The sequence below is a fragment of the Haplochromis burtoni genome, unplaced genomic scaffold, assembly GCF_018398535.1.
Source record: "Haplochromis burtoni strain Fernald_Lab_line unplaced genomic scaffold, NCSU_Asbu1 Contig_428, whole genome shotgun sequence".
Taxonomy (NCBI): domain Eukaryota; kingdom Metazoa; phylum Chordata; class Actinopteri; order Cichliformes; family Cichlidae; genus Haplochromis; species Haplochromis burtoni.
Genome location: NW_024582789.1, coordinates 360,245 through 372,861, shown reverse-complemented (window position 1 = coordinate 372,861; position 12,617 = coordinate 360,245). Strand labels below are relative to the sequence as shown.

Genomic DNA, 12,617 nt, shown 5'->3' with positions numbered 1-12,617 from the left:
CTGATCCAATTGAGGGCAGTGTTGCGCTCAGGTGTGGAGAGCTGCTCACACAGGGAGTCAAACCCCCAACTCATAACGCACACTGATCTGGACTGTATATAAAAGATGGACACAGTTGCAGAGCTGTAATAAATCTATATGAATGAACTGTTTTCTGTTTGGCTTTATTAGCCTCACATGATTGTGGAGTCTTTACAGTGTTTTTTCAGTTGATTGAGGTTTGTGGACATTCATCTATGCACAGCTCTCTTTAGGACCGCTTTAGCACTTTTATTCTTTCCTTTTTCAGCCACTCTGTTGTAGATGTGCTGCTGTGCTGGCGATCATTGCTCTGTTGCATGACCCAGTTTCAGCCAAGCTTTGACTGTCAGACAGATGGCCTTACATTTGACTAGAATACTTTGGTATACAGAGGAGTTCTTGGTTGACTGCACGGTGCCCAAATCGTCAGCCCTCCACCTACGTGCTGACAGCTGGTATGAGGCGCTTGTGATGATTGGTTTTCTCCAAATGTGGTGCTGTGCATTATGGTCAAACATCTCCAGTTTTGCAAACCTAAGCTGCACTGTCACGTTCTTTTTAGAGAGAAGAGCCTTTCTCCTGGCAACTCTTTCAAATAATTTCTATACTTGATCAGTCTGTTCTAATTGTGCTGTCATGAAGTCTAACATTTAGCACGCTAACTGAGTCTGAGATGACTTCGTGCAGGCTTTTTGCAGCACAAACACTGTGCAGAGGTCCAGTTTAGTGACTCAAGTCAGCAAAGGTGAAGCTTAGCAAACAGTTAACAGGTAAAGCTTCCGGCGTTAAGACACCTGTCAATCCAGGTGCCCCTAATTCCAGTATCCAGATGGGTGTATTATAATAAGATTCACCCCATGTGCAGGTGATAGAAGGAACTGAAACCTGGTTTTCTACAAAGCTGTGAACATGATTATTGCTGTTGTAAATTGGGGAACTGTTACCAAAAACTGCAATGCTTCTAATGTCCACCAGAGGCTGGCTCCAAAACACGAGTCAAGCCCCACAAACTCCCACGTTAAAAATATCCTGTTTGGGCAGATTGTAGAGAGCTCTGAGATTGCAAAAACTGTAAAGGTGCAGCCCAGATTGACTCACAAGTATTCACTTATTTCTCCTAATTTAATTAAAAACGCTCTCCTGGGTTTCTTAAGCCTCTGTATTAGGATGGTGATAATCATGAATGAGTGTCTTTAGAGGAAAGGGCTCACAAACAACAAACCTTTTAATAATAAGCATGGTTATAACCCAGTTACACTAAGTGCTTCAGTCTGTATAGTTGACAACATGCAGGCTACAGACACTTTAAACAAGCTAACGAGACTCCCTGCTATCTGAGGTTAATCAGCACAGAGCTAAAGAGGCTAAACTAACACCCAGCGTCACTATCGGAAAAACAAACCTGATCCAAGCGCTTACAGGTGCACTGAACTGCAAACTAATCTAATGACCTTTGACCTGGTCATGAGAACATTCTCTCACAGCCGGGTGCTTAAAAAAAAAAAAAAAAAAAAAGGTGGCTAACAACAGCCAAATTTACACTCTGTTGTTTTATTTTGAGCTGCCTGCATGGGTCAATAAATGCTTCTTATATTTGTAGGTGATAAATATCAGTCATTGCATCAGTCCAGTGACAGAAAATGTGTCAAGAAATTAGCAATACATAAGCTAGAGCACGCAAGACAACACTTGCCATCAGGTGTGGGTTTAAAGTGGACATTAAGCTCATTTTTAGCTTTACTAGAATAGAATAGAATAGAATAGAATAGAATAGAATAGAATACCTTTTATTGTCAATATGCACATGTACGATGAGACGCGCAGACGTGGGAAAAGAGAGGGGCGGTAAGGTGCACAGTTCTGCGGCACTATATACATATGAGCAGTCCCAATTCAAAAAAGATAAAATATACAAATATATCCACATTAGTATTGCAAAATTCAGAGAGCAAAATAATCCTTATTTATCTCATACTGGACCTGAGTGTAGCCCCTCAATTCATCCTGTTTCTGTCTGAAACAAGGAATTTATTCCGTCCCTCACTGTGATTGGAAGCCCCTTTTAATCAGAAGGTTCAAGCATCAGATGGGTGGGGCTTCTGTGCCTAAGGCTGTCCCCTCTGTGTGAAGCAGTACATTTAGACTGGGGATTATTTGTGTAAATTAAATAAGGAAAAACATAACAGGCCATCTTTAAACTCAACTTTATATCATATTTGCAGAAGAAAATGTTTCTACTTCATATTCAGACCAAATTTAGCAAAAAAAAAATGAGTTTCTCAAAAAGTTTCTTTGCTCAGTTATCTGTGATTTATGACAGATGAAGTTTTCACAAATTATTATGGAAAACAAAGATACCTTTCATCTCTCCTCTGAGATGGAACAAGTTCAATAGGAGAATACAGTCCCAGAAGGTTTAGACTCAAGTCCCAATTCATGTAGCGGTCCGACAAAAGTTGTTACTAAAATAGAAATAGCATCTGTGTTAAGCTAATATTAGGCTAATGTTTCTGCAAACTACAAAAGAAGTACTACAGAGACTGTCTACACTTTATTAATTCAAAAAAGGCACTAACAAATCCTATATTTTGTCACTGGCTGCATAAATCAGCTCATTTATATAACTACAAAGCTAACTAGCTAGCTTTAGCATGTAGCTAATGTTAATTTAAGACGTAGACCGCAACACAACATTAATCGTTGGTTTTAGCAAGCAGTTTGAGATGTTTTTTATTTTATGGTTTATTTGTAGAGGGACGAGTGTGTAAAATGAAACAACACTGCTGATGACAGTATTTTGGCTTAAACTAGTTAGCTTAAGCTAACTAACTAAATCTTACTTTTAATTAATTAATTAACTCTAACTAGCAAACCTGTCAGTAGATAGGCTATTATCTGAATTCAAAACCATTTATTACATAATAACATAAAATGAGTCATTAATAGTCTTTATTTTTCATTTAACACAATCCAAAGTAATGTGAAGAAGCTAAAAAATGAAATGACTTTCAAACTGCTGCAGTTTCAGTTTTTGAACCTGTTACTGTCTGTCTGTGGATTGTGCCTCTAATGTCAGCCTGAATCTATGATTCAGTTTGTGAATCATCCAGGATGATGACACTGGCTGTCTGCTTGAAGCTGTTATTTAGCTACAAAAAGTGGTATTCCTGTAGAGCTGCGGTCTACAGAAGTCAGACTGATTGTTGGGGCTCATTAGTATCATTGACTCTTTACCTTGAAATTTTTTAGTGCCTTAGCTTTAAAATGATATAAAAAAATCTACTAAACTGAAATGGATGAAACAAATATTCCCACTGTAGCCTGTAGAAACTTTGGACCCGTTTTTCATTTTAATTCTACATAAAACCTGAATTCATCTGTAAAAGTTGAGTTTGCAATACAACTTCCTGATCTTCCATGTTGTGACTCCAGGCCAGGAGGAAAGTGAAGCAGGCGAATCTTGTGATAACTTCACCGACCTCGACCTGACCCACTGCTTCGTGGGAACCACCCTGTATGTGCGGCTCCTGCTCTACACTCGCTCCAACCTCGACTGTGGCCGCGAACTGAACCACCACCACCTGTCCTCCCAGCCGCTCTTCAGCCTCTCCCGTCCCACCGCCTTTGTCATCCATGGCTACCGGCCCACCGGCGCGCCCCCTATCTGGATCAACCACATAGTCCACCTGCTAGCAGAGCAGGAAGACATGAACATCATCGTGGTGGACTGGAACAAAGGGGCAGCCAACCTTAACTACTTCACTGCTGTGAGTTACACCAGAGAGGCCGCTCTCAACCTGACAGGCTTCATCATGACGATGGAGGTGAGACAGACCTTCAGCCCAGACCTTTATTTTCCCTTCCTGTAATCATCCTGCAGTCTATTGTTGAACAAATAGACCAATAGAAGCGGCATCACTCATAAGTTTGAGATTTGAACGTCCACTTTAGCTTCACGGTTCTCACCATCTAGGATTATTAGAGCCAGCAGTGGCCATGGTTCAAGTTGTTTCTAGTAGTCTCAGTTGGCAAAGTGTACCAATGCAATGCAAAGACACAAAACAGAATACATAAAACTTCACAAACTTTGGACAGATTGTTCATTCAACTAATGTGTTATTTATCAGAAACATACATTAAAATGCTGGTAAATGGCACCAAATCCATTTCTCTACCCAAGAAGTCCGACTCAAAGCCTAGAATTACCAGTTCAGCCAGTCTACAGATGTTTTTAAATGACAAGTATTAAATATTTCCCAGATTACAGGTCCTTCAAGTACTTAAGAATGGATCTAAGTTTTGGTGCTTTTGGTATTTCCGCCACTGTGTGGGCACATTAAATTTTAGTAAAGAAAAAGAGATTAGAAGACATGTCTGTATGAAAATCAGCAGTTCTGTCATGTCCTTTATTATCCTGTATATTTAAAAGTTCTTTATGACAGAGTTATACCTCACCTGTAACGCTGAGCTTTTGTGCCCACAGGCTGAAGGAGCCTCTCTGAGCTCAGTTCACCTGATCGGCGTCAGTCTGGGAGCTCACCTGGCTGGTTTTGTGGGAGCAAACCTGAAGGGGAAGATTGGCCGTATCACAGGTAAAATAAAGTACTCAGAGCGGTGCAGTATGCGAGTAAATGTACTTCATTATCATGTATTTATGACAGATGTTCTTAACCTTTCAGTTTAATGAAAGCAGCGCTGTGGAGTGAGCAGGCGGAAAACTACAAAAGCACTCACATACCTCCTCCCTTCTTTCCTTCCTCCCTTCTTTCCTTCCTCTTGTCCAGGTCTGGACCCTGCTGGACCGATGTTCACCAGGGCCACGCCAGAGGAGAGGCTGGACCCCTCGGACGCCATGTTTGTGGACGTCCTTCACACCGACATGAACTGTAAGCATCTAACGCAGAATTAATAATAATTTAAATAGTGATTTAATATCATTTTAATATTGACCCTTATTACTTTGATCATTTACACACAAAGAAAGCAACTGGAAAATAAATAGCTTTTAGTTGTCATGGTGCGAGGAACAATAAACAAAATCTGTTGATCATAAATTATTCAGACATATATTTAATTATATTTTACTTATTTGTATTAATATGCTTTTACATAAACTAAAAGCATGAATATTATTGTGAATTATTACTGTTACTTGGAAATATTCCACATTTTTATTAATAAAAAAGGGCTGGCATTAGAAGTAGAGATAATTCTGTTTATAAACATTTTTTTTCTTAAATTATTAGTAGCAAGTTATATAAATATAGTTATATAACTGAATGAAAATGTTAATACAATTTTAATTAATTCTAGTTATATTTAACACATCTTACCTTTCTATGAACCTAGAAAGTGTTTATTAAAAAGCAATAAACCTTCGTGACCTCATGTAAGAGTCGCTCTGTTACACGCTGTGCTCTCCGTGCGCAGCCTTTGGACTGAGAGGAGCTCATGGCCACATTGACTTCTACGCCAACGGAGGCGCCGACCAGCCGGGGTGTCCCAAAACCATCTTTTCAGGTGAGCCCACACACAAACTAGGGAGACACACACACACATTAAATAACACACATGTGCTGAGCGCAGTGTGATCTCTGTCCTCCAGGTAAATCTTACTTTGTGTGCGACCATCAGCGCTCCGTCTTCCTGTTCCTGTGCGCTCTGAACCGAACCTGCACCCTCACCGGTTACCCCTGCTCGTCCTACAGCGACTTCCTGGACGCCCGCTGTCTGCAGTGCGAGACCTTCAAACCGGCCTCCTGCCCCGTACTCGGTGGGTGCTGACACTGAATGACCGTGAGAGGGAAACCATTAAGAAAATAATCAATCTCCTGCTACATAATGTTTACAAAAGCTGTTCTTCCCCTGCAGATAAATACTCTGCAATTAATCCCGTTAATCCAGAACTTGGCTTAAGTGAGCAAGTTTTCCATCGTCTCAATCAGGAAAGTTCATCTGAGTTTAAATTTGCTCTACGGGCGATTCTGCACCCATTTCAAGGAATCTAAATTTAAGTGATGCTTCAGAGAAAACAGAATTAGATCTCGGCTGCAGACTAATAGACTGTATATAAAAGATGGAGCCACCATTGTGACGACACCTATTGGTTCTGAAGCTTTAAACAGCACAGATTTAAAGAAGCCTGTTCACAGAAATTAGCTGCAGGTCTGCTGGGGTGCATCAGGGGGCGCTGATGAGCTAGTCGTCAGTGATAACCTGCTACTTAGCGACCAGTAACTCACAGAAAGTGTTCGTATTTGTTTCATTAAGATGCTGGACATCTATCAGGCACCTGATCTTAACACCTGTACGCTTCACCTGCAGGTTATGACGTCAGCCCGTGGAGGGAGACTCTGCAGCAGCTCGGACAGACCAAAGTCTTCTTCAGCACCACCGGCGCGCTGCCCTACAAGAGTAAGTATGACACACGAACCTCATAAAAATTCACGTCTCAGGTGAAGCAGACTTTGAAAAGAATGGAATTTCGCTGTAGGATGCGTTCAATGCCCCTAACACTGGGAGCGACGTCCTCCTATAGTGAGTCGCAGCTGCAGCACAGACTTGCCCTGGTGGTTATCAGAATCAGAATCAGAATACTTTATTAATCCCGAGGGAAATTAGGGTTACAGCAGGCAGCACGCTAATGGCGCATGCGCACTTACAAAGGAACCTTCTGACCAACTTTACACAAACATCACATTGGGGAGACATGTCAGAAAGGTAGGCTGATAGGAAAAAAACAACGAAAATACATAACATGAGGTAAGAGGAGGAGAAAAAAAACTCCACTCAGACTGAGCTCCTAGTGGGAGAACAGTTTGATAACAGAAAAAACACCTCAGCACAAAAAGCACATGACTATCAATACACCATAGAAACACAAGACAAGCAACAGGGGCGGGTAAAGGGTAAGAGAGAGCCGGTGTAGACAGCGCATCCGTGTGTGCACATCAGTGTATGTGTGTGTGTGTGTGTGTGTGTGTGTGTGTGTGTGTGTGTGTGTGTGTGTGTGTGTGTGTGTGTGTGTGTGTGTGTGTGTGTGTGTGTCCAGAGTTCAGCTGAGACAGTGTCCTTCGCCCCGCCAGGCTAAGTAAACAGTCTTCCAGCCAACCCAGGTGGCCTTGCATGGAGTGGGAAGAACAGTCATAACACAGTCGTTATCTGGGAGTGATTGTTTGGCTCCAGCCTTGAGGCTGCAGCTGGCGCCGTGATGGGGGTCCACAATTTTGAAGCTGCTAACTAAATGAAAAGAAAGGCATAACCTCAAGCCAGGGACGTCCTAACATGTGATTAATTTGTCCCAAAAACAAGGTTTAAAATGATCTTGCCACACAGTTTTTGTTTCTTTTGCACGGGTCAGAGTAGACTCTTTTGGGCCTTTAAATTTCACATAAATAAATGCACTTCCTGTCTGTTTGCCACACAAGCAGAACTTGATCAACCAAACTTAGGCCCTGACGGTTCGTATCTACATCAGGTATTATTACGTTATTGTGTTCCCTAGCAACCACCAATCAGCAGGCTAAACTGGCTCAGTCATAGTGTTAATGCACCTGTAACCTTAGAAAAGCATTGTATCATTTTAATATATTTAATAATATATTGACAAAACTTTCATTACGCATGATGTATCATGTTGCCTAGCAACCACCTATCTATAGCCAGATTAAAAGCACAGCACTGTAGCATGTGCTGGTTCAGTAAATGTCCCAAATGGTTTGATTTCAGCAGTAAAAACAGGATTTGACTTTAAATTATAATGTAATTATTTTATTAAGAGTTTAAATTTGCGTCGACAAGAATGATTATTATGATTTTGTACTCTGACTGTCAGAACTTGAAAGAACAATTTCAAAAAGCCAAAATAAATCACTCTATATCACAATATTTACGTGAGCACAGAGTTAAGGATTTGAGGTTAGGACTTGGACATCAGAGAGTTAAAGAAGGATTTGGACTCTGTGGATGCTGACCCCACTGTGGGACCCCACCTACAATATGTGCTTGGACTTTTTTAAGAAAAAATATTTTAGGACCTTTTAATAGAAAGGAGTGATGATCCGCTGAACGGTGGTTGTGGCGGAGGCGTGGCCCCGGGCGCAGCTGCAGGGGAGGAGTGGAGCGGAAGGCTCAACAGGGCGGCGCTGCGAGGCCGGTAAGAACAGCTGATGTTGTTTATGGACTGATGATGGTCTCCCTCCGCTGTGTTTATAGTGAGACGAGGAGGAGCGGCCAGAGAGAGATCAGCTGGGCTCGTGAGCTGTCAGACTGTGTGACTGAGTCAGCTGTCATAACACAAAGAGTCAATAAATGTGGAAGTTGGCAGTACATACCTGTGTGTGCGTGTGTTTGTGCCTGGCGTATTCCACAAGTGTTTTGTTGGATTTTAACGCTGTGTGTGTCCCGTGTGTGTCAGAGCTGATGTACAGAGTGGACATGGTGACATGGAACCAGTACCTGCGCTGGGGGGTCGTCTACATCCGGCTGCACAGCGGCAGGAACGTCACAGAGGCCCGAATAGACCAGTGAGTCTTTCTGCTGTTTCACACAGACTGGATTTATGAAAAGAAGGAAAATAGTTGACTTTAAATTTTAATTCTGAGTCAATGAAAACTTTAATGAAATACAGTGGGGCAAAAAAGTATTTAGTCAGCCACCGATTGTGCAAGTTCCCCCACTTAAAATGATGACAGAGGTCAGTAATTTGCACCAGAGGTACACTTCAACTGTGAGAGACAGAATGTGAAAAAAAAATCCATGAATCACATGGTAGGATTTGTAAAGAATTTATTGGTAAATTAGGGTGGAAAATAAGTATTTGGTCACCTCAAACAAGGAAAATCTCTGGCTCTCACAGACCTGTAACGTCTTCTGTAAGAAGCTTTTCTGTCCCCCACTCGTTACCTGTATGAATGGCACCTGTTTGAACTCATCATCTGTATAAAAGACACCTGTCCACAGCCTCAAACAGTCAGACTCCAAACTCCGCCATGGCCAAGACCAAAGAGCTTTCGAAGGACACCAGGAAAAGTATTGTAGACCTGCACCAGACTGGGAAGAGTGAATCTACAATAGGCAAGCAGCTTGGTGTGAAAAAATCAACTGTGGGAGCAATCATCAGAAAATGGAAGACATACAAGACCACTGATAATCTCCCTCGATCTGGGGCTCCACGCAAGATCTCATCCCGTGGGGTCAAAATGATCATGAGAACGGTGAGCAAAGATCCCAGAACCACACGGGGGGACCTGGTGAATGACCTGCAGAGAGCTGGGACCAAAGTAACAAAGGTCACCATCAGTAACACACTACAACGGCAGGGAATCAAATCCCGCAGTGCCAGACGTGTTCCGCTGCTGAAGCCAGTGCATGTCCAGGCCCGTCTGAAGTTTGCCAGAGAGCACATGGATGATACAGCAGAGGATTGGGAGAATGTCATGTGGTCAGATGAAACCAAAGTAGAACTTTTTGGTATAAACTCAACTCGTCGTGTTTGGAGGAAGAAGAATACTGAGTTGCATCCCAAGAACACCATACCTACTGTGAAGCATGGGGGTGGAAACATCATGCTATGGGGCTGTTTTTCTGCCAAGGGGACAGGACGACTGATCCGTGTTAAGGACAGAATGAATGGGGCCATGTATCGTGAGATTTTGAGCCAAAACCTCCTTCCATCAGTGAGAACTTTGAAGATGAAACGAGGCTGGGTCTTCCAACATGACAATGATCCAAAACACACCGCCCGGGCAACAAAGGAGTGGCTCCGTAAGAAGCATTTGAAAGTCCCGGGTAAGGAGTTGGCCTTAGACGGAGCGATAGCAAGTTGCTTGGCCCAAGAGAGCCGTATGCCAGACCAAGCGCATAAGAAATCATGGCTTGGGTAAGTGGAAAAAGTCTGTGGCGGGAGTTGAAAGTCCGTGTTGCTCGGCGACAGCCCCAAAACATCACTGCTCTCGAGAAGATCTGCATGGAGGAATGGGCCAAAATACCAGCTACTGTGTGTGCAAACCTGGTAAAGACCTATAGTAAACGTTTGACCTCTGTTATTGCCAACAAAGGTTATGTTACAAAGTATTGAGTTGTATTTTTGTTATTGACCAAATACTTATTTTCCACCCTGATTTACGAATAAATTCTTTACAAATCCTACCATGTGGATTCATGGATTTTTTTTTCACATTCTGTCTCTCACAGTTGAAGTGTACCTCTGGTGCAAATTACTGACCTCTGTCATCATTTTAGGTGGGGGAACTTGCACAATCGGTGGCTGACTAAATACTTTTTTGCCCCACTTAATATACTAGAGTATGTTGAGATCAGATAATAGATAGCAGCTAGGCTAGCGGGGTTAACGATAATAGATAGATAGATAAGATAGAATAGAGATAAATATGATTTAGAGAGATAGATAGATAGACTCAAAGAATAGAATATGATAGATAGATAGATAGATAGATAGATAGATAGATAGATATGTAAATAAATAATCTTAGCAAAGGAGATAAAAGTCATCTTTCAGTTTTTTGTGTTTCTTGTTTTCCAACATAAACACACAAATACAGACTTTAAATTAATGAGTTAAACCTTACGGTCTCCTCGTCTCTGCGCACAGTAAGCTGCTCCGGTTTGAGCAGTACACCTCCACACGGCTGCTGGCCCAGTTCGATGAGGATCTGCAGCACATCCAGAAGATCTCCCTACGAATCAACACCGGCAACGTCATCGGCCCTCGCTACAAAATCCGGCTGCTGCGAGTCCGCTTCACGCCACTGGAGCTTCCTGAGAGGTCGGTGGATCTAGTTTTACTGTTTCTGAATAGGAACCAGTCTTAGAAGATAAACTGTCTCAAAATCTATGTGGAGGTGTCTCTCTCAGTCTGACCTGTGACATCCTAAAAGGAAACAAAACTAAACTGTTGTTCTCCAAAGCCTACGCCTCTAAGGAGACGTAGGCTTTAAGGAGACGTAGGCTACATATGTGTACATATATATATATATATATATATGTACACATATATATACAAAATAACTGGGATTACCTGTAAATATGCCGACATTATTTGACACTTTGGCCATGTCTGATATTGCACTGGAACAGGAGACGAAGGAAAAGCAGAATAAGTCCACTTCAAAGGCTACAGTTTGTATTAACAGATACGTTTTTTTCTCCTTCAGGCCTTTGATGTGCCGCTTCGACATCATCATGGAGGAGAACATAGAGGTGGCGTTTCGGCCTCTGCCCTGCGGCTCCCGCCTCTGACTTTAACACAGCCTAATTCCCTCTTTGGAAACCCATCGGACTCACCTGTAATCCTATTAGAGGACCCTCGGGCGTCCTCTGGGTGCTACAGGCTCTCCCATCCCACCAGGCGGACCTGCGGGGGCCCCCACAGGAGAGCTGCCAGCCTCCTCGCCGTGCTGTGGATTACTCCTGGTTTTAACAACCAGGAGGATGAAAGCTAATTAAAGTTATGTTAAGCTACAAGAAAACTGAGATTTTTAACAAGATTCTGGAAGAAGCTGCTGCTGAGCTTCATCGGTCTGCGTTCATGTTGGGTTTATCTGGGCACAAAACCCGCTGGAACGCGAGACCAACAACTGCACGACAAACAAGGCAAGAAGGCGCTCTCCGTGTTTGTGGCTCGCGAGGGAAGTCAGCCAAAGTTTCCTTCACCTGAACTCAGCCAACTTCAACTGATTCCTTCGCTACAGCCCTTGTTATTCTCAGCAAGCAATCATTCATGAATATGCAATTACAAATACACAGGACATTCTCAAACAGGCATCTCTGAACAACATCAGTGTCTGTATTCTGTGTGTGTAGGTGCATGTGTGTGTGTGTGTTTCCAGCCATACTATACATAGACATAGAAGTAGTAGAAGTAAGCGTCTTACTAAACTATAAAAACAGGAACTTGCAATAGGTCATATCTCAAATACACATGTAAAGGTGTGAAGTCTTGCACATCAAGAAACAGAACAGTCTGGTATCAACAGCTATAATTACAACGTCAAGGCTGCTTCCTCGCACACAGTCTTATCAGACCTAATAAGCATATGACTTTGATCAGCATGCAAACGATCATATATTTCTAAGCACAAATGACAACATAAAAACATCTCACTCTTACAGTTCACCTGCTGTGAAACTCACACTGTCCACAAGGAAATGCAGAATTTATCTGTGTGTTTGAAGACGACACATTTGCAGAAAGAAAAACATTTAGATTACTTTTTGTAAATGTTGCGAGTTTGTCACTGACATCGAGTGGCAGGGACAGAGTTTACAAAGGAGCTTTTAAGCAGTATAATATCATAAAATCTGGATTCATGGAAAGAAGCTTTCCTGCGGCACTCCCAGGTGCGGTGATTACCTGTAATATGTTTTCATCATTGCTTCTAAGCTTTCTGATCTCCTGAGTTCATGATCACGTGGTTCTCTGCCTAAAACTGCCCAAAGAACATCTCCCCTTTAAAGCATGAACCATGAAATAATTGCCACACATAATTATGTCATTTGCCACAATTCAAAATCATTTTTGTAATTTATTGACTAAAAATTAATTGTGTATTTATTTATTTAGGTTTTCAGGGGGG

General features: G+C 42.2%; 1 protein-coding gene across 1 annotated transcript in view; it reads left to right on the top strand.

The window, feature by feature from the left end:
• lipib (lipase, member Ib) overlaps nt 1-12,617 on the top strand; it is a gene marked incomplete at its 3' end in the record, with an annotated part of 13,018 nt that extends 401 nt beyond the window's left edge. Inside the window, 9 exon segments of the mRNA XM_042213229.1 lie at nt 3,454-3,845; nt 4,505-4,613; nt 4,806-4,907; nt 5,452-5,541; nt 5,627-5,794; nt 6,346-6,435; nt 8,438-8,546; nt 10,634-10,807; nt 11,196-12,617. Of these exon segments, the coding sequence (XP_042069163.1) occupies nt 3,454-3,845; nt 4,505-4,613; nt 4,806-4,907; nt 5,452-5,541; nt 5,627-5,794; nt 6,346-6,435; nt 8,438-8,546; nt 10,634-10,807; nt 11,196-11,280 (1,319 nt within the window).